The sequence below is a fragment of the Chiloscyllium plagiosum genome, chromosome 4 (assembly GCF_004010195.1).
Source record: "Chiloscyllium plagiosum isolate BGI_BamShark_2017 chromosome 4, ASM401019v2, whole genome shotgun sequence".
NCBI lineage: Eukaryota > Metazoa > Chordata > Chondrichthyes > Orectolobiformes > Hemiscylliidae > Chiloscyllium > Chiloscyllium plagiosum.
This window is the reverse complement of record NC_057713.1, coordinates 12,643,985-12,667,040: the sequence shown is the minus strand read 5'-3', so window position 1 is coordinate 12,667,040 and position 23,056 is coordinate 12,643,985. Positions and strand designations below refer to the sequence as shown.

Here is a 23,056-nt window from a genome sequence, read left to right as displayed (position 1 = left end):
CACTAGGACTCATAACAGCATACAAACCAACAGCCACTCTCAGACATCAACTCACCAGGACGAAGGACCCGATACCTAGCATGAGCAAAACCAATGTAGTGTACAAAATCCCATGCAAGGACTGCACAAAACACTACATAGGACAAACAGGAAGACAGCTAACGGACGGCATCCATGAACACCAACTAGCCACTAAACAACATGACCAGCTATCCTTAGTAGCCACACACTCAGATGACAAGCAACATGAGTTCGACTGGGACAACACTACTATTAAAGGACAAGCCAAACAGAGAACAGCCAGGGAATTCCTAGAGGCATGGCACTCATCCACAGATTCAATCAATAAGCACATCGACCTGGACCCAATATACCGGCCACTGCAGCGGACAGCTGGAACTGACAACCGGAAGCGGCAGGTACAAATCACTATAAATGCCGGATGAAACAACACAGAAGGGCTTCACAGGAGGCTCCCAAGCACTGAGGATGTCACCTAGACAGGGGACGAAACGTCTGCAACACAAATTCCCAGCTTGGCAAACAGGACCACAACAACGAGCACCCGCGCTACAAATCTTCTCCCAAACCTTGAGGGTAAAATATTAGCATGGATTACATAGCTAACAGGAAACCGGATAATTGGTGGTTGACAAGATGTGATGGTGGAGTACCACAGGGATAGGTACTAGCACCTCAACTATTTACAATCTATATCAAAAACTTGGATGAATAGATTAGAAGTATAATGACTAAATTTTTTGAGGACACAAAGATAGGTAGAAGATTAAATTGCAAAGAAGACATAATGTATCCATTTTCTTTGCAAACTGCTTAATTGAGCATTTCACAGATGGAGCATATTGTGGAAAAACGTGGACTTGTCTACTTTGGCAGGACAACTAGAAAAGCAGAATAGTATTTAAGTCAAGATTGCAGTAGTGTGTTTTGGGTGAGTTGCTACGTGAATCATAAGAAAGTTAGTGTATAGCTGCAGCAAGCCGAACATTCATTTTTGCAAGGGGAATCAAATAGAATGGTAGAGGTTTTGCTACAGTTGTTCAGGATATTGGTGAAATCATATTATATATAACTGGTCTCCCTACTTAAGAAAGGACATTATTGTATTAGAAGCTGTTCATTGAAGGTTCACTCAACTAGGAACTTGGGATAAAATTATCTTATGTGGAAAAGTTAGACAGATTGTAATTGGAGTTCAAAAAAATGTTTACTGAGTGGTTTGAGGGTGAGGTATGGGAGATGCTGATGGAACAAAGAGGGTATGAGGAGATGTTTTGTTAGGAGGGTGCTTTATGCAGAGTTCCAAAACTGGACTGTTTCTGTGCATGAACAGAGGCTTTCTATTCTAATAGCTTCAGTATCTGTCCATCTCCATTGCTGCTGTTTGTGGCAGACTCGACTTCAGGCCATCCTCACTACCAAAGCTCCACCGATTGGCATCCTAGGTAGGAGGGAGTTGGTGACTCCAAACAATTTCCTGATGTTCGATTCCCATCTCAAAAATATAAACTTGGCCTCACCTCTCTTCCAGCTGAATGGCCTAGATAAAAGGGAATTTTGATTCTACACCATTCACACCAAACGTGCAACTTTTAACATGCTCTGAGGTGGTTATACTACAGAAACCCCCTCAAATATCAACCAACAATGGCAATATGACAATTTGCAGATGTCTAGGTCAATGGAGCATTGAGCTGTTTGGTCGTTAGGAGTCCCACAAAGGACAATGAAGTTACTTACAGCTTAAACATACCAAGTAATGAGTCTACTACTGGTAGGTTCTGGAAAACACTGCATGGAAGTTTGGGGCAATGATTTGTACACCCCACCTTCCACTTTACTATATTGACACTTTGCAATTCCATATGTATTATTGTCCAAACAAACAATAAATTGCTTTGAGAGGACTGAACTTCTTCTGTACCATACGAATCTACAGAGCACGGAGTCTGTACTACCAAAAGAAGTTCTGCTAAATCTGCACCAGACCCACTTTCCAGAACTTGGCCCATAGCCTTGAACGTGATGACATTTCAAGTGCTCAAACATTTTTTAAAAAGCTGTGAGATTTCCAGCCTCAACTACCCTCTCAGACAGTGCATTCCAGATTCCCTCCAACTCTGGGGTGCTGCAGCGTGCTATGGTTTGTTTGAACAATGTTCTGATGCAGCTCAGTTTGTGGGTGTTGGGATGGTTGCTGTTATAGCTGAGTACTCTGTCTGTGTGGGTGGCCTTCCTGTATATGCTGGTATGGAGGGCGCCATTGGTTTTATATTCAACCATTACATTCAGGAAGGGGAATCTGTCGTAGTCTTCTTCCTTGGTGAAGTTCATGCCGGTAAGGACATTGTTTATGATTTGATGGGTTTCCTAACCAACACTTCACTGGAGGCGCACTGATGATGTCACTTAGAATAGTGACGAAACATCTGCAAACAAACTTAACAGCTCAGTGAGCAAGTCAACAACCTCATCTACAGCCCGAGCTACAAGCTTTCTCAAATACTCTGAATATGCATTTGAATATCCTTCCAAGATATTGACCCTCCTTTCTGCACAACTGACTCATTAAATGATGAAATACCTCCTCTCTTATACTGTTCCCTGTCATTCCTGAAGATCCTACACCCAGAATGATCAGTTGCAAGTCGTGCCCCTCCCTCAGCCACATCTCCAATGGCAACATCGCAATTCCACGTTAATCCATGTCCTTAATTCATCTGTCTTATCCATGATACTAGTATTGAAGTAGACTATGAATAAAACAATCTTACCTAAATTAACAAACTTTATTGTTTAGCAAAATATTTTATACATTTTGTAAAAAAAACAATTTTTTACAATTTCCAGAGATTATTTTCTTCATTAAATAAACAGTGCACAAACAACAAGATGTATGATAGGTCTATAGCACATCATGTTCTTGGAACATTGAAAAGGTACAGTCCTGCAGGAAGGTCTTTGCGAAGACAGCAACAAGAAACAAGTATCATTTATACACTCAGTTGCATCACAGAACTGAACGGTATTTGCATGCAAACATAATCCACACTGCACAGGCAGATTCAGGGTATGGATACACTCGCACACGTACAGCCAGGCGTACCTGGTCCCCTCGACAGCAAACAATTTCCTCACAGAATGGAGACCTAAAATTTGAGAAGTAGGAAACAAATTAAAGCAAGTGTTGTCAGCTATGTCTGTGAGGCTTGCTGAGTCAGAAAGTCATGAGTTCAAGACCTGTTCCAAAGATGTGCACAAAATTAAGGTTGACACTACATTCATATAAATTAAATAAAATCTGGAATACAAACACTTCATGACCATAAATAAACCAAATCATTGTAAAAACACATCTAGCTCACCAATTATTTTTAAGGAGTGAAATCTGTCACTATTATTGATCTGGCCTACACGTGACTTTAGATGCACAGAAATGTGGTTCATATCAAATCTTTGAAATGGCCCTGCAAGCTGTTCAGTTGTATCATGGCAGCAGGTCACCACACGTTCAAGAGCAATTATGGATGGGAAATCAATTCTGTTTTTAACAGCAAAGCTCCATCCCATGAATTAGTTAAAAAGATAGTAGCATGGGAGGGCTGCATTGTCAGAGCTGCCATCTTTCAGATGAGCTGCTAAAATCAAGTCTCTGTCCTTTCACAAGAATATAAAGTATCCCAGACAAGACAATTACAGGAGTCATAGCCAATATGTACTCCCCAGTCAGCACCATTTATCTGAGATGAAATGGACATAATCTCAATAATGTTTGGAGGAGCTTAACTTACAAAAATTGATCATGAGTGCATAAATGAAAATGATTTTAAAAATCACTTCAGAGTGCAGCCCATCTAAACAACTCTGCTCAAAAATGTTTGTTTATTTACACTTGGTGCTGAAGATGTTCTTATCCCTTGTTCAAGTTTAGAATTTAAACCGCTTAAAATGTTCTGTTGGCATTGACCCCAGGCAGTGAAAGGATCTTTGGACAATGCTGCAACAGTTTGTAAACAGCCTGTGAATCAGAGGCTGTCAGGACAGGTTGACCGAAAAGCTCTGGCAATAATCATGGGAATTACCATCTTTGAAGGTGGGGTGATGAGCTGAGGGGGACAGTTAGATAAATCATGAATAAACCACTGATGCGCTACATCTACATTTGCCTTTTTATAGACTTACATTTTAAACAATAGACTGATTAAAACTTCTGAACTGTTCCAAGGTCAATCTTAGACAACAATTCCAAAACATTTTAAACAAAGACTTGATGCTAAAAAAAATCTGTCAAAGCTTCTCAACCGGGAGAAAGTGAACACTGCAGATACTGGAGATCAGAGTCGAAGAGTGTGCTGCTGGAAAGGCAGCATCTGAGGAGCAGAAGAATCAATGTTGAGGATAAGCTCTTCATCTGGAATTTTTTGACTCAGAGCTTCTCAACCATCAGGATATTTCACAAGAACACCAATTCAAATGGAAACCTAACATTTATGTGGAGAATGCACCCATTCATGCTTATTGACAGCTAAGAACCTGACAGGTTTCTGGTCATTTGATGATTCTTCCAAGTCAATGGGTAAGCAGTTCCCTTTTATTGAAAAGGGCCAAAAGTTCCAGACTTTTAAATTTCACTGCCTTTTCATCTAACCTTTGTATTCTCATCCACTGTTACTGAAGTGAGGTTACAAAACCATAATGTATTACAATAGGGAGAGAGAGATTGTATGTACATACACGATGAGCTGTATAATCTCTCTTCCCTGCAGACAAAACAAAATCACTGTTGGAGGTGGGACAGGACTATGTTTTTACCTTAAACATGTTGCAAATGCTCTCCTTGGATTTCGATGGACAAAGTGAATAGGGAAGCCTTTGAAGGTATGTCCATCTGGCACTGCTCTTTTGATAGCATCCTGGAATTCCTCATTACCTGCAGACACTCCTGTTGTGCGCTCAATCTCATATGCAGCCAGTGCTGGTGACAGCAGGTAAGACAGATGGTCATCCCACACAGTGTTCAGACCGAGATCCTATTGAGTTAGAAAGCGTTATGGTTATAGTAACATAGCACTTAGGAGCAGGACGGGGTCTTTAGGCCCTTCAATCCTATTTCAATTAATCAATAAGATAATGGTTGATTTGGTTGGGATCTCAATACTACCCTCCTGTCTGACGCCAATTATCCTTGACTCCCTTTTCAATCAAATCTACCAACTCTACTTTGAATAAATTCGCTTACATCAGCCCGAAAATCATGAAATGTGTATATTTAATTAAACAATGATATCAAGACATTATGTTATCACAGCACTGAGGTAGTGTGTTTATACAGACAAAAAGCACAGTAATAGTTCAACAAATTATTCCATTAATCTTTCTGGATGCTGCAAATTGCACTTCAACGGTTTACAGCAATGTACAAGTGTAAAACAGCTAATGACAGCAAAATTAGGTGACTCAGGCCCCTGTCCAATGCAAATAAAAGGAGGTTTATCTTCTTTGTCACACCATATTTGCAGAATTTCTCCAATAAATTTCAATCTTTTCTTGATAGAAAAAAAAACAACTCAGCAGTCTGTGTATGCTAATGGAAACATAACTTCAGCCAGAGCATCTTCTAAGCTTACATTTAAAAAAATTTTGCCAACCAATATTCCAATTCCCTCATTTACAAATTGAAACATTACTCAGTTTCGGTAAAGCTCTTTAAAGTTCTATAGATCAATTTTTTTTTACAAAATTCTTCAGGCGGTGTGAAAAAACACTTCCATTATGAATATTAATAATGTTCTCAACTATTTACTTTGTACAACATATTTTAGAAAAATTCCCTGAAGAACACAAATTAGAGTTGGGGTTGAAAAGTAGTGTTTCATTGTTCAATACATTATCTTGATTAGATTAGATTTTCTACAGTGTGGAAACAGGCCCTTTGGCCCAACAAGTCCACACCGACCCTCCAAAGAGCAACCCACCCAGACCCTACATTAACCCCTGACTAATGCACCTAACACTATGGTCAATTTAGCATGGCCACTTCATCTAACCTGCACATCTTTGGACTGTGGGAGGAAACCGGAGCACCTGGAGGAAACCCATGCAGATATGAGGAGAATGTACAAACTCCACACAGACAGTTGCCTGAGGCAGGAATTGAACCCAGGTCCCTGGCACTGAGAGGCAGCAGTGCTAACCACTGAGCCATCATGCTGCCTTATGGAAAAAAAGTTCATCTTATCAGGTTCTTTATTTTGATAAAACACAAACATCAGTTTTGATTGCACTATGGATGTGGATATGGCCCTTACGAGAACAAGGGATTTTAAAACAGATTTGGTAGCGAATGACCTGACTGAGTTTGTTTAAGGGAGATCAAATGAATGGAAAATGAAACGGATCAAATGGAATGTATATGGCAAGCTGCTTGCTCGCTTATTTAATAAAGGGTTTTGGATTTCCTCATGGACTGGAGAAGGCTCGCATGAGGACAATATTTTAAAAATTCAAATGGGAAATTAAAAGCCTATTAGCATAATTCCTGATCAGAAAGTTGCCTGAATGAATCATAGACATTCAGATTGACAGAGGAAACTATCCACCTGAGTTTTAGAAAATAATGTCTCATCAACTCGATTATGTTTTTGAGAAAATTACGAAACTAATAGATGTAGATTGCATTGGGGAAATATAGGAATAATCAGATATATTGATGTGGTCGGATGAAGGATGGGAGGAGGCTCACCATAGATGTAAACATTGGCCTGAGCTTTCACTGTAAACACTTTGGAATACACCAGAAGATAGGTTACTTACTAAAATGGAATCCTGTGAAATCAGCAGCCAGATTTTAGTTGGGATAAGGAAATATTACAGTTTGCTAGAAAAGGTGGTAATTAATGACACTGATTATTAATGAGACCCACACAACAAAGGCATTGGGGAAATTGCCTGTCATGATTGTAACAAGGTCAGCCAGGTGGACCCCAGAATGAGTTCCCAGATTGGGGCTGTTATTCTGGTCTAATCAGGAAGCCCTGATTGATAGATAAACAGGAGTATCAGAGGTGGGCACCGCCGGGTGTGGAGTGTTTTATTTCCCTCTCCCATTCTATTTTGATTTTTTTGATCACTTAGGCAGTGCCCTTCTCAACAAAGGGCAATGCTTGTCACTGGCCACTTGGATATTTCTGTTCTTCCTGGTGTAGGAATATGAATAAAAATTTCTGCACTCATTGTTCTTCACTGTGTCCTTCACCTGCACACACATGACATGGGTGCTGGGGAACAGTAAGCACTGGTTGGTGGTATTGTGGGGACTTAGAAAAAGTAGTAAACAGGAGTGTCAGAGGTACTGTTCACAGAGCTGAATCAGAGGAAGCTGGATCAATGTCAAGGACTTTCTATCTGTAAATAAAGGGTGACTTGATGACGGGATACTAGACCCTGTTGAGTTATTTCAGTGGCGATGAGAAATAATGCAGCTCCTGAAGAAATTCACTTGCAACAGTCATCTTTGAGTCGGGGTAAGCATTTCTTGCCCCATGCAGTTATTTGGGAAGCTTGACTCATTCAATCCTGCCATCGAAGACTGAACCAGTATGTGGAAAGAATGTGTTTTTTTCCCCCTGGCAAATGACACTGAGGCAGATGAAAAGGAACAAGTAGTTCTCCTGTCAGCTTGTGGAGCCACAGCTTTTTTAAAATTATTAGGAGCCTAACTTTTCCTGAGGCACCCGATAATAAAATAATTCAAGAGTTAACGGACTTAGTTAAGGAATATACAACCCCATGCTTCCCCTAATTTGGAGACATTATCGGTTTTACTCCACAATTTGAGAACCAGGGGAATTGTACTGGAATTTGAATAGGTTAAGATGACTGGCAGAAACATGTGATTTTGGTTTAAACCTTACTTAGGAGCTGAGAGACTATTTGGTATGCAAGATTAATGATTTACCAATGCAAACGTGCTTACTAGCTCGAGTGCAACTGGATTTCAAACAGGCAATATGATTGACTTTGTCATTAAAAAAATGCAACATGGGAGTACAGGAGTCAGTCTGACTGAACTTGGGGAATACCACTTGATTGTAGTGAAAGGCTTGAGCCCAAGCTTGATGGCGCGAAATTGGTGAAGAAAGATTCACCCAGATTAGCTTAATATTTTGATTAGAAAATGGCTGCCTGAGTGAAGTCCTAATTAAATTCCCGGAAACTTTTCAGGAACGTCTTGGGACTACTTAAAGAAGCCAAGACTACCATGCATGTTGACCAGGAAGCAATTCCACAATTTGGAGAGGCCAACCTAGTGCCATTTGCCTTCTGGGCAAAAGTAGAGGCAGGAGGCAGAAGGCTGGAAAGTGAGGGAATCAAACCAATTCAGTTTGCGGAATGGGCAGCACCAATAGTACCATTGTGAAGCCAAACAGGTCGGTTTGCATTTGTGGGGATTTTAAACAAATGGTAAAGAGCTTTTCACAGCTGGATATGTACACAATCCCTCACATAGAGGAATTTATACACAAAGCTGGTGGGGGGTGGCTGTCCTTCACGAAACTGAGCACGAGCCAGGAGTACTTGCAATTGCAAATGGAGGAGAATTCCCAGACGAACGCCAAAATAATACCCATAAGGATTTGGACCAATATAAGAGACTACCATCTGGGGTATTGTCAGCCTGTGCAATTTTTCAGTGGGTGATGGAGGACATTTTACAAGGTTGCCATTTATTGAGATGATGCGCTAATAACAGGGAAGACCAATAAAGAGCATTTAGAGGATTGAGACATAGTTCTTAGATGTTTCTCAAGGTAGGTGTACACCTCAGGGACAAATGTGTGTTTCAGACACCCCCAAGTGACCTACTTGGGCTACAAGTTGACGAGATGGAATTACACCCATTGGAAGATAAAGGAAGGGTGATCAAAGGTGCTCTGATTCCCCAGACCATGAGCTTAGGTCTTTTCTTGGGATGGTGAACTATTACAGAAAGTTCATACGTAACCTGGCCTCCATCAATCTTTTCCATCAATGCTTAAAAAAGGGTTAACCTTGGAAACGGTCACAGAGCCAAGCCATAGCTTTCAGGGAAGTGAGTAAACAGCCATCATTCTCTAAAATATTGGCATGCTATGATCCCAAGTGAGATCTCATTAACATTTCTGTATGGCATTGGGGTAGTATTAGCTCATAGGTGGCCCATTGAGAGGCCCAATAGCATATGCATCCAGGACTTTGGCTAATGCAGAATGTAAATACACCCAGATAGAGAAGGAAGGTTTGGCGGTCATATCTGGAGTTGAAAAATGTGGTGCTGGAAAAACACAGCAGCCCAGGCAGCATCCGAGGAGCAGGAGAATCGACATTTCGGGCATAAGCCCTTCTTCAGGAATGAGGCTGGTGTGCCAAGCGGGCTGAGATAAAGGGTAGGGGGTAGGGAATTTGTGGGAGGGGCGCTGGGAATACGATAGGTGGAAGGAGGTGAGGGTGATAGGCCAGAGAGGGGGTGGGCGTGTGGTTGGAGGGTTCCTAGACGGAAGATGAGGCGCTCTTCCTCCAGGCATTGTGTGGCCAGGGTCTGTCGATGGAGAAGGCCAAGGACCAAGGACCTGCATGTCCTTGGCGGAGTGGGAGGGGGAGTTAAAGTGTTCAGCCACGGGCCGGTTGGGTTGGTTGGTGCGGGTGTCCCAGAGGTGTTCCCTGAAACATTCCGCAAGTAGGCGGCCTGTGTCCCCAATGTAGAGGAGACCACATCGGGTGCAGTGGATACAGTAAATGATGTGTGTGGAGGTGCAGGTGAATTTGCGACAGATATGGAAGGATCCATTGGGGCCTTGGAGGGAGGTGAGGAGGAAGGTGTGGGCGCAAGTTTTGCACTTCTTGCAGTTGCAGGGGAAGGTGCCGGGAGTGGAGGTTGGGTTGGTGGGGGTGTGGACCTGACAAGGGAGTTGCGGAGGGAGGGGTCTCTCCGGAACACTGATAGGGGTGGGGAGGGAAATATACCTGGTGGTGGAGTCTGTTTGGAGGTGGCAGAAATGACGGAGGGTGATACGATGTATCTGGAGGTTGGTAGGATGGAAGGTGAGGATCAGTGGGGTTCTGTCCTGGTGGCGATTGGAGGGGCGGGGTTCAAGGGTGGAGGTGTGGGAAGTTGAGGAGATGTGGTGGAGAGCATCGTTGACCACGTTGGAGGGGAAATTGCGGTCTTTGAAGAAGGAGGCCATTTGGGTTGTTCGGTAGTGGAATTGGTCCTCCTGGGAGCAGATGTGGCGGAGGCTAAGGAATTGGGAATATGGGATGGCGTTTTCACAGGGGGCAGGGTGGGAGGAAGTGTAACCTAGGTAGCTATGGGAGTCGGTCGGTTTGTAGTAAATGTCTGTGTTGAGTCGGTTGCCCGAGATAGAAATGGAGAGGTCTAGGAAGGGGAGCGAGGAGTCTGGGACGGTCCGGGTAAATTTGAGGTCAGGGTAGAAGGTGTTAGTAAAGTGGATGAACTGTTCAACCTCCTCGGGGGAGCACGAGGTAGCGCCAATACAATCAACGATGTAGCGGAGGAAAAGGTGGGGGGTGGCTGCAGTGTAGCTGCAGAAGATGGACTGTTCCACATATCCGATGAAGAGGCAGGCATAGCTGGGCCCATGAGGGTGCCCATGGCTACTCCTTTGGTTTGGAGGAAGTTGGAGGATTGGAAGGAGAAGTTGTTAAGAGTGAGGACAGTTCAGTCAGTCAAAGGAGGGTGTCAGTGGAAGGGTACTGGTTGGGTCGGCGGGACAGGAAGAAGCAGAGGGCTTGGAGCCCTTCGTGATGGGGGATGGAAATGTATAGGGACTGGATGTCCATTGTGAAGATAAGGCGTTGGGGGCCGGGGAAGTGAAAATCATGAAGGAGGTCATATCCGGAGTCAGGAAGTTCCAGCAATACCTTTTACAGAAGTAAATTCATAACAATAATGGACCACGAGACTCCACTAAACAAGAGAGAAACAGTTTACTTCAGGGGATAAACATTGGTGTAGGAACCCAGGAACTGCACTGCATGGGTAAGAGGCATGGTCAATGCAAGGTCAGGTCCAGTGACATATAAAGTTTGACTAGGTGCTATGGTCCTGAACATATAAAAGCTGCAAACTTGCAAACTGTGCAGGAGCAAAACATGCCTAACTCCTTGACTGCCTTTCCAACTGTTTGCCTCTCTATCTAGCATTGAAGGTACTTTGGAATTTTAAGTTGACAAGGCAGATGCCTCCTCTGCTGCCTGAAGAGGAGAATGAATTTCTACCAAGATTCTGGGCAGAAAACGCAAACTACTGTCAGTGACATGCCACCCATATCATAGGCAGAGATGGAGGAACCTGAAACGGTGCACAAATGCCCCAGGATCAGCTACAAAACGAACTGGCCGATGTCCTTGGAGTCAGGTGGCAAGATATAGTGATTGCAATGTCAGTCAGGTGGACCTCAGAATAGGAGCTGCCTGATTGGGGCTGTTGGTTCTATCAAGGAGCCCTGGCTGACAGATATAAACAAGTGTCAGAAATTCTGTTCACTCACGAAACTGGATCGATATCAAAGACTCTTCACATGTAAAAAAAAAACAATGTCTTTGTGACAAGATACTGGCCTCTGTGGTGTTATTTCGTTGCCCACATATTTGCAATGGATAGAAAGATTTAAATAAGTGTTAGGACCTTGAATGAGAAAGTTAAATTATAGATGCAAATTGTAGATGCAAATGAGTAAATGAGTCAGTTTTGGAAAATAATTTAATTTACTTAATTATAGTTTTCTAGCTGTGGACAGCGAGCAATGTTAAACTGCATGTGTGATATTTTATAGCACTGCACCATCAGTGTGGGACAATATGTCAGCTTGTCTTTTCTTTTTGGTTTGAAGGCTTTCTATAGGTTTACCAACCTACTGAGCTGTTCTGGAGAACACTTAGCAATAGTGAGGCTACGATCAATTTTAGGGCTGCTTCTAACCTCAGAATGCTAAACAATGGGCTAAGATGTTACCCTGTGCTTATTTAAGGTATGATTTGTCTAGATAGCAAGCGATACAATATTTTTCACTATCTCAGTGTGTGACAATAATAAATCAAATTAAAGAAATCTACTTTCCTTTCTTCAATGAAATGAAGGACAGTAATTTTAATTAAAAAATACTTAAAGAAGGAAACTGAGTAAGTTTACATAAAGAATGTTGGTTTGATGATTTAATTTACTGGTTCCACCATATGTTGGAAACATTGACAGTATTTCTCATGTTGCTGGAACCCTACAAATACTCATCACTTCTGACAATACCCTTACCTTCCTATGCTCAGAAATCAGACTCCTCAAAACCAGCTCAATCTCATTGCTCGCAGCTGCACCATCAATTGTGGGAGCACACAAAGGCGGAAATGGCGGCAGTGAAATAGATGATCCAGGAGCGCATACAGATTTTATGGCCTCCATACTCATGGATTTCCACTTCGACTCATCATTTAGGTCAAAGTGACACAGTTCGACAGTGTCAGACGGCTGGCAGTTAGCATGAAAGTTCTGGTGATTGAAAATGCTGCCTATCGAACAATATGGATATGTCCTTTTTGGTTGGTCTACGAGTGGTGGGTCATCAGGATTAACAGGCCTGTGAACATATCTAAAGCAACAGAGACATCAACTTTAAATAGAGATTGCCAATAACATGTATATGATAGATATTTTCGAATCAACCTGCTCAAAGACTTTACTACACACACCAGATAGGACCTGAACCCAGCCTCCGAGGTAGGGACACCCTCTCCGAACCATAAGAGCCCTTAATAGTCATATTTACACAACAGATGCAACTTGATGGGCAGTGCTTTCAGTAGAGAGGGTAGCAAATCAGAGATATGTCAAAGTGAATGTCCTATGCCCAAAGAATCCTCAACAACCCAGTGATAAATGTCAGGTAGCATCATCCAAACCCAGGACCACTTCCATCGAGGAGGAAAAGGGAACATCTGCAAGATTCCCTTCACCATCCTGATCTCAAAATATATCAGGTAAGATGGTGGCAGAGTAGGACCCTCCATCAGGAGCTCATCTGCCCCACCCTTCTTTTTTTCTCCCTCCTTCCTCCCTTCTCTCAGCCTCTGATGTGGGGTCGGCGGAGCCACCAGTGGCTGGAGGGGAGACACTGGCGACCAGAATGTCCAAGCAGGGATACTAGTGAAATGCAGCAGAGCATGGTAGTAGACAGTGGTCAGGCCACATGGAGATCCCCTGCACTGGTATGCTGCAGACAGCTTGGAGACAAACTGGGATGTTTGCCTTTTTAAACTTACTTAAGGTTAGGTTTAATTATGTATAGTTGTAATATAACTTTATTTTCTTCATTTTTCTATTCTACCAGTAAGGATTGTGCCGAAGTACCTTTGTACCTAAGATGTTACTGTAAGAGGCAACTTATCAACCTTTCACTGTACTCCTTTGAGTACATGTAACAATAAAGCTAATTTAATTCAATTATCGCCACTTGTTCAGTATCTCGGTGATAAAATCCTGACACTCCTTCCTAACTAGTACAGACCTGCACCGAATGGACTGCAGTAGTTCTAGAAAGCAATTCACTAGCAACTCCTCAAGGGCAAGAAGAGACTGATTTAGAGATGCCGGTGTTGGACTGGGGTGTACAAAGTTAAAAATCGCAACACCAGGTTATACTCCAATAGGTTTAATTGGAAGCACTAGCTTTCGGAGCCGCTCCTTCATCAGGTGGTTGTGGAGAGAGTGGAAATCAATACTGACACAGCCAGAGGCCACATTTCATGAATGAATACAAATAAAAAAGGATATAGCTTAATGTAAGGGCTGAACGTAACATAGCTCACTCTGAAACTAAAGTCTTAAATATGGAGGAAAAGGAAACTGAGTGTATGAGGAGAACGTTGGCTATGGTAGATTGAGAAAATACACTAAGAGGTTTGATGGTAGACAGGTAATAGCTAGTGTTTAAAGAAATACTGTAAGGTTGCCAACATACATACATTTCTCTAAGGCACAAAGACCCAAAGTGAAAGATAAATCACTCATGGTTAACAGTGTTAAAGATGGCATTAAATCAAGCAAGTGGCTTATAGGAATGCCAGAAATTGTGATATGCCTGAGAACCAGGAGTAAATTTAGGAGCCAGTAAAGAAAGGGCAAAAAAAAGAGAATGAATGCAATCCAAAGGGAAACAAAAGGTAGATTGTAAACGCTTCTATCGATATAGGAAAAAAAAAATTAGAAGGATAAATGTGGGCCCATTAGAAGTGGGATAGGACGATTTATAATGGAAAAGATATAACGTCAGAGAAAATAAAAAAATTACTTTGTGTCCATCTTCAAAGAAGATGGAGTAAATTTCCTGGTCCATAAATTACACTGTAATATAATCTAATCTAAATACTAGGTAACCAAAGTGCAGTATTTGAAGAGCGAAAAGAAAATATTAGTAAAGAGGTAACACTTGATAAATAAGCAAGATTGAGGGTTGATCTATCTCCTGGACCAGATGGGCTCCATCCCAGAGTGCCAAAAGTAGAAGCGAGAGAGATAGTGGATGCTTTGGTGGCTATCTTTCGTAATTCTAAATACTCTCGAGGGGTTTCTGCTGACTAAAAGGTAGCAAATATAACCCCAGTATTTAAGAGGAGAGGAAGAGAGAGTGCAGATCTATAGGTCTGCTAGCTTGATATCTCATAGGGAAAATATTAGAATCTATTATAAAGGATATGATAATTGAACATTTTAAAAAAGAATACAAAAATTGGGCAGAGTCAACATGGACTTACAAATGTGAAGCTATATTTGACAAACATGTTGGGAGATTTTAAAGAGGGTGTTACTTGTACCACAGACAGAAAAGAACCAGTGGGTCTGGTATATTTGGTTTTTCAGAAGGTTTTTGATGAAGTCTCACAGGAAGTTAGCAAATAAAATTACAGCACATAGGGTTGGGAGGAACACACTAGAATGGATTGAGAACTGGTCAGTAGGCAAAGTAGAGAATAGGAATAAACCGATCATTCTGAGGAGTTGCTAATAGGACATCACCGGAACATCAATGTTAGGTCCACAAATGTTAAGCCTGGATGACCTGGATGTAGGGACCAATTGTAATATTTCCAAATTTACTGATGACTCCAATCTGGGTAGGAATGTATAAGTTGAGAATGGTACAAAGTGACTTTAAGAGGACTTAGAAAAGAGGAATGAATGGGGAATGGGCTAGAACAATGCAGAGGGAACATAATGTAAATAATTGAGAAGTTATTCACTTTGGTAGAAAGAACAGAGGTAGAATTTCTTCAATGTTGAGAGAAAAGGTAAACTGTCATTCTGACCAGTGTTGTTGATTCTGAACTCTCTCAGTAAACTAAATCAGCTCCATCAAAAACCACACCTAAGAACACTGGAGAGGTTCAAGATAGTGGCCAGCCACTACCTTCTCAGGAATGGGAATTTTTACCAGAGATACTCCCAGAGAATTGTGAAAACAATAGGGTAATAATAGGAGATTTCAACTTGCTCAATATTAACTGGGATAGACAAAGTGTGAAAGGCTGAGAAAGAGCAGAATTCTGAAATTATGTCTCGGAGTTTTACAAGCCAGCATGTCCCTTTCCAGCAGAAAGTCCAACAAGAGAGGGGCGATGTTACCTAATTTTAACAAACAAAGGTAGGCTATTGGTAGATATGGCGGTGGGGGAGCAATTCAGTGACAATGACGATCATTTAATAAGATTTAAGTCTATTATGAATAGGGAAAGTTGAATTGGAAATAAGGGCTCTAACTTTAGGAGGGGGTGGGATTTTACGGTGACTGGATCTGACCAAAGTGGACTGGCAGCAGCTACTTGTAAGAAAATCTACGGCAGCTGTGGGAAACTTTCAAAAGGATGGAGGGCAAACATGTTTCTGGTAAGGTGAAGTGTGGAACTAACATGTGACGAGACTTAGATGTCAAGGGGTATGCAAGATTGGAAGACACAGCTGAGGTTTTGAATGAATGCTTTGCATCTGTATTCACAATAAAGGATAATTTTGGCATAGAAATTGGGGTGGGTGACTGTGATATAATTGAATTAATTGGCATTGAGGGGGAGAAGCTATTAGTAGTTTTATCAGGTTTGTTAGAGGATAAATCCCAGTCCCAGATGCTATGTATCCCATGCTGCTTGTGGGAAGCAAAGGAGCAAACTGCAGGAACTCTAACATTAATTTTCAAATCCTCTCTAGCCACAGGAGTGGCAGGGATAAATCAAGAAACTACAGTGCAGTGAATCTAACATCTGTGGTTAGGGAACATATTAAAAAATAAAATCTGAGGGGACAGAATTAGAGTCCACTTGGAGAAACATGGTTTTGTGCGAGATAAATAGTGTCTCACAAATTTGATTGAATTTTTAAGTTACCAATAAGAATGACTGATGAGGGCAGAGCAGCAGATGTTCTCTACTTGGACTTTAGACAAGTTTCTGCACAGTAGATTAATTGGTCAAGTTAGGTCACATGGGATTCGGAGTGAGCTTACCAATTGTATAGGTAATTTGCTTAACAGCCGAAGACAGAGTGATGGTGGAGGGTTGCTTTTCAGTCTGAAAGCCTGTCACCAGTGGTGTTGCACTGTGATCAGTTCTGGGTCCTCTTTTGTCTGTTATTTATTTAAATAAAGTTTGCAGATGACATCAAAATTGATGGTATAGTAGACAGTGAAGAAGGTTTTCTAAGATTACAAAAGGATCTTGATCAAACAGGTCAACAGGCTGAAAACTGGCAGATGGAGTTCAATTTGGTTAAATGCGGGGTATTGCATTCTCGTACAATCAGTAAGGACAGGGCTTATACAATTAATGGCAGGGTCTTGGATAGTGTAGTAGAACAGAGGGATCTAGTGAATCAGGTACACAGAGTCATAGAGGTGTACAGCATGGATTCAGACCCTCGGTCCAACCCGTCCATGCTGACCAGATATCCCAACCCAATCTAGTCCCACCTGCCAGCACCTGGCCCATATCCCTCAAAACCCTTCCTTCATATACCCATCCAGATGCCTTTTAAATGTTGTAACTGTACCAGCCTCCACCACTTCCTCTGGCAGCTCATTCCATACATATACCACCCTCTGCATGAAACAGTTGCCCCTCAGGTCTCTTTTGTATCTTTCCCCTCTCACCCTAAACCTATGTCCTCTAGTTCTGGATTCCCTCACCTCAGGGAAAAGACTTTGTCTCTTTATCCTTTCCATGCCCCTCAATTTTGTAAACCTCTATACAGTCACCCCTTACAAGGATGTTGCCAGGGTTGGAGGATTTGAGCTATAGGAAGACGCTGAACAGGCTGGGACTGTTTTCCAATGCTTCAGGGAAAACAGTCCCAGCCTGTTCAGCGTCTTCCTATAGCTCAAATCCTCCAACCCTGGCAACATCCTTGTAAATCTTTTCTGAACTCTTTCAAGTTTGAAGTTTGCATCACATAGACAGGGTGGTTAAAAAGGCATTTGGCACGCTTGTCTTCATTGTTCAGTCCTTTGACTACAGGAGTTGGGATGTTATATAGAGATTGTACAGGACATTGGTAAGACCATAAGACGTAGGAGTGGAAGTAAGGCCATTCAGCCCATCAAGTCCACTCTGCTATTCATTTGTGGCTGATGGGCATTTCAACACCACTTGCCCATACTCTCCCTGTATCTCTTAATTCCTTGCGAGATTAAGAATTTATCAATCTCTGCCTTAAAGACATTTAACGTCCCAGCCTCCACTGCGCTCTGAAGTAATGAATTCCACAGGCCTACTACTCTCTGGCTGAAGAAATGTCTCCTCATTTCAGTTTTAAATCAACCCCCTCTAATTCTAAGGCTGTTCCCTAGTAGCCCCGCCTGATGGAAACAAATTCCCAGTGTCCACCCTTTCATTATCTTGCATTATCTTGGTGAGGCCTCTTCTGGAATATTGTATCCAGCTCTACCAGGACAGTAGAGCCAGTTATAGGAAGGACATTATTAAGCTGGAGGGGATTCAGAAGAGAGTTACCAGAATGTTGCCAGCCATGAAAGGTTTGAGTTATAAATAAAGGCCAGATAGACTAGGTCTTTTTTTCAGGTTGAGAGATGACATTACAGAAATTTATAAAATAATGAATGGTATAGAGAGGAGTTAATGGTAGTTGCCTTTTCCCGAGGTAGAGGGATTTTAAAGTGAGAGGACAGATTTAAAAAAGCCATGAGGCAATTTATTCCTTGCGAGATTAAGAATTTATCAATCTCTGCCTTGAAGACATTTAACGTCCCAGCCTCCACTGCGCTCTGAAGTAATGAATTCCACAGGCCCACTACTCTCTGGCTGAAGAAAATGTCTCCTCATTTCAGTTTTAAATCAACCCCCTCTAATTCTAAGGCTGTTCCCACAGGTCCTAGTAGCCCCGCCTGATGGAAACAAATTCCCAGTGTCCACCCTTTCATTATCTTGCATTATCTTGGTGAGGCCTCTTCTGGAATATTGTATCCAGCTCTACCAGGACAGTAGAGCCAGTTATAGGAAGGATATTATTAAGCTGGAGGGGATTCAGAAGAGAGTTACCAGGATGTTGCCAGCCATGAAAGGTTTGAGTTATAAATAAAGGCCAGATAGACTAAGTCTTTTTTTCAGGTTGAGAGATGACATTACAGAAATTTATAAAATAATGAAGGGTATAGAGAGGTAGTTGCCTTTTCCCGAGGTAGGGGGATTTTAAAGTGAGAGGACAGATTTAAAAAAGCCATGAGGCAATTTGTTTTTTTTAAAAACACGAGGGTAGTTTGCGTGTGGAATGAATTTCCTAAGGAAGTGGTGAATGTGGATACAATTTCAATGTTTAAAAGACATTTGGATAAATACATGAATAGAAAAGGTTTGTAAGGAAATGGGTAGGAGCAGGTAGGTGGGACTAGTTTAATTTGGCATGGACTGGTTAGACCGAAGAGTGTTTCCATGCTGTATAACTCTACAATTCTACGTTGAATGGTAGGGCTCCAGGAGGTATGGAGGATCAGGGGAATCTTGCTCAGCATGTCAATAGAACCCTAAATGCAGCAGGACAGGTCAATATGGTGGTTAAGAAAGCAAATGGAATACTTCGCTTTATTAGTCCAGACAGTGACTACAAGAGCAAGGATGTTATGATGGTGCTGTTTGTAACACTAGTTTGACTACAGCTTGCACCATGTGCAGAATAACCACCACTGCATAGGAGGGATGTGATTGCACTGTAGAGGGGGCAGAGTAGATTCACCAGGATGTTGCCCAGCCTGGAACAATTTAGTTGTAAAGAGACAATAGATTGGCGACTTTTTCCTTAGAGCAGAGCTGAACGAGGTAACTGGTGTGTACGCAGAGTTTTGAGAGGGCAGATAAGGGAAACGTTTTTCACCCTAATAGATGGGCCAATAATCAGGGGTACAGTTTAAGGTAAGCAGGAGATTTAGAAGAGATTTGAGGAAATCTTTCTTATTCAAGCACAGGGTTGTAGGTATCTGATACGCATTGCTTAAAAGGCTAGTAAAGACAGAAATGCTTAAGACATTTAACTGCTTAGATAAACACTTCAAACACTGCAGCATACAAGGCTACAGGCTAAGTGCTTGAAAATGGATTAGAATAGGAGTTTGTTTGATGACTAAAGCAGACACAAAGGGCCGAAGGGCCTCTTTCTGCATTGTAAACATTCTGACTCTACTCAAGCTCTGTGGAAATACTAAAAACGAGAAAAGACAGCTGGTGATATTAATTGAAATGCAAGATTCTAGGGAGTATAGATAAACTAATAAAAACGTTGAAAGAACTATAAATTCTGACAATAAAAGCCACATGCATGTACTCAAACAGAGGGTGGTAAATAAGACAGCACAGGTTCAACTACTTCACACAGAATGGTAAGCACATGCATCATCAACACGCAGAACACATCAGCAAATTAAGGGAAAAAAAGTGTTCATTCACAGGCTAAATGGAACTGAAATAAAATAGAATGAAGATGGCACTCTGAACTACAGATTACTTTTTTGTGCTCTCTACATTCCTAACTTTTTAATTCATGATGGGGGAAATGTCCCATCTCCAATTTTCATAAAAAAATAATGCACAGGTACCTGGACAACGTCAGCAGATCATATTCTTATACTAGAAAATAAAAATTGTATTAGCATTGGTAATTACACTGGTTATGTTCAGAAGCCTGAATTGAGGGGAGAGTCAGGAATTTCCCCATGTCTCAGAATGATTAGCTCACTTAGAGCTAGCACATTTCTTATCGTCTTTCTCAACAGACTTCGGCAATCCATGGATCAAAAAGCTGCAAATCCTCCAGTAGAAGGATCCTACAAGTAGGCTGTGTGTGCAATCATCCCCTCAGTCACAGAAAAGGTGTATTAACTGACTCGGAATAGAAAAACACATGGGGCCGATACCCATTGGTTAAATTATAGAATTGTTGCGTTTAAGAGACTTGACTTATTAATAGATGGTTTTCAGAGCATAAGTACCCCAATTTCACCTGTGTCCAGTTAAACTCTCCCAGAAAACGACCGCTCCATCAGTTCCATAAGTCATCACCCAAGTGTGAGGGATCCTTTTTGCTTTCGTTCCAATGCACACATAGGCATCCAATCCAAAACCCAACAGCAAACTGCACAGTAAGTTGGCATGATCTTCACAGTCTCCCTACAGGTTACCAATAGTTACACTGATTATAGACAATAGAATGATTTTTCATTACATCACAACTATACAGATATATAGCCATGTGTATGACTTTATTTCCCAATCTTGTACGTTTCTGAATTCCACCCACCTCAACTGGTCAACTACTGAAATAATAGAACAATTCCTCAGCATAATGAAAGATGTCTTGCAAAATAAGTCATTAATTGGATGACAGGTGCTTTTATGCAACTTGAGAACATATCAGCTTTGATACAAATACAAGCACTTTTTTCAAATTTACAAAAAGTCTAAAAGGAAGCACTGTCTCTGGAGAATTATTCAAGTATTTAACAGAGTAGGCTATCATCCAAAAATTCTTGATTGATGTTGAGTCAGGCACACATTGTTGAGTAAAGACAGAACAGAGTTGGAGAAAGGAACACTAGCGTTAGAATTTTGAGGGAGAAATTAGGTTCAGAGACACTAAGTAAACAAGAGAGAACATTATATGCAAGAATTCTGTAAAGAACAAAGTAGGAAATTTGAACACGAGTCTAGGTAGGGGTAGGCACTTCAGTGTTCATTAATTAACCACTTAGGACCTCAACTGGCAGCTTGGACCTTTCCACCCAGAACTTAATTCAGGCAGAAGGTGACAGGCTTCGACAATGTCATCATCCAAAAAATTAAGTTACCTTCAATCTGAAGCAAGAGGGTTAAATTTGAATACAGGAAATTATGAAAGCATGAGGCACAAATTGGCTAAGCTGGACTGGGAAAATGCATTAAAACGCCAGATTGTGCATTGCCTACCTACAATCTTTAAGTATTACATGGCTTACAGCAATTTTACACTCCTTCAATAGAGGTCAGTAAATGTGACCGACAAAGCAAGTTAAAGGATTTTATAAGATTAAAGGAAAAGGCTAATAAAGTGGCCAGAAATTGTAATAAATCAGAAATTAGGATGTTTTAGAATATAGCAAAGGAAGCCCAAGAAAGTGATATGGAAAGGAAGAATAGAATATAAATGCAATCCAACAAACAATGATAAATGAAGATTTATGAAAAGATCCCCACATAAACTCAGTTAGCAAAATTCAAGGAAATACAGGAAGTAAGGTACAGAAAACAGACAGAAAACAGTAGGAATAAATAGGTCATTCACACAATTTCAAACTGTAACTAATGGTGTATCACAAGAATCAATTCTCAGGCCCCAACTATTCAAAATACACATCGATGATTGGAATGAGTACCAAACCTAATATTTCCAGATTTAAAAATGATACAAAGCTAAGCAGGAATGTGTGTTGAGTGGCAGATTTAAAATGATTTCAGAGGATTCAGATGGGCTTGGTGATTGGGTAATGTAGCAGATGGAATAAAACAATGTGAGGTTACCCACTTTGGTAGGCAGAGCAGTTACGGAGAGCTTTTCTTAAATTGTGAAAAGTTGGAAAGTGTAAACATGCAAAGGGACATAGGTAGCCTCGTCAATAAGTCACTATAGGCTAACATGCAGGTACAGCAAGCTATTAGGAATGCAAATGGAATGTAAGGCTTTATTGCAAAAGGATGTGAAAACAGGAGAAGTGAAGTTAAACTTCAATTGTATAAGCGATTGGTTAGTGCGCACCTGGAATGTTGCATGCAGTTTTGGTTTCTTCATCTCGCAAAAGATATTATTGTATTGCCAAAAAGGGAGTTCAACAGAAGCTCACCAGACCAGTTCCTGGGATGGCAGGACTGTGCAATGAAACAAGATTGGGCAAACTGGGCTTGTATTCTCCAGTTTCTAAGAATGAGAAAGGATCTTGTTGAAACCTATTGAATAGTTAAAAGGGATAGACAGGGTAGATGCAGGTAAGATGCTTTTCCTGGCTGGGGAATCTACAATTAAGAAGCACTATTTAAAAATAAGGCCATGCCATTTAGGACTGGGATAAGGAGAAATGTTTTTACTCAAGAGGACTCGGGATGCTTATTGTTTGGGTATACTTGAAGTAGAGGTTGATAAATTTTTGATTATCAACAGCATAAAGAGTTATGGGGATACTGTGGTAAATATTTGATGAACAATTAATGTATTAAATAGTAGTGCAGGTTTGACAGGCTGAATGAACTAATCCTGTTCCGATGTTCCCAAGAACTCATCTCTGGGCCCAGAAGATTCCAGCCCATGCACTGCTTTGGTGCCATTTGATTCTCAATCTTTCAAAGAACCAGAAGGAAGGATGGACATCTATGGGAATTCAGGTGCTGCAACATTGGGGTAAGGAGAACTAGGACACAGAAATCTGGAGTCAAGAAGCTGCACAAAGATGTTTGATTCAGAAGA

General features: G+C 41.3%; 1 protein-coding gene across 4 annotated transcripts in view; it reads right to left on the bottom strand.

The window, feature by feature from the left end:
• Positions 1 to 2,795: 2,795 nt before the first annotated feature.
• Positions 2,796 to 23,056, bottom strand: part of cep76 (centrosomal protein 76) — a 58,641-nt gene continuing 38,380 nt past the window's right edge. For all 4 annotated transcript variants that reach the window (XM_043687722.1, XM_043687721.1, XM_043687723.1 and 1 more), the window contains 4 exons: positions 20,567 to 20,733; positions 12,332 to 12,665; positions 4,834 to 5,051; positions 2,796 to 3,170 (listed from right to left, as the gene is read on the bottom strand). In XM_043687722.1, coding sequence (XP_043543657.1) covers positions 3,032 to 3,170; positions 4,834 to 5,051; positions 12,332 to 12,665; positions 20,567 to 20,733 — 858 coding nt within the window. In that variant the 3' untranslated portion in view covers positions 2,796 to 3,031. The remainder of the gene's footprint in view (positions 3,171 to 4,833; positions 5,052 to 12,331; positions 12,666 to 20,566; positions 20,734 to 23,056) is intronic.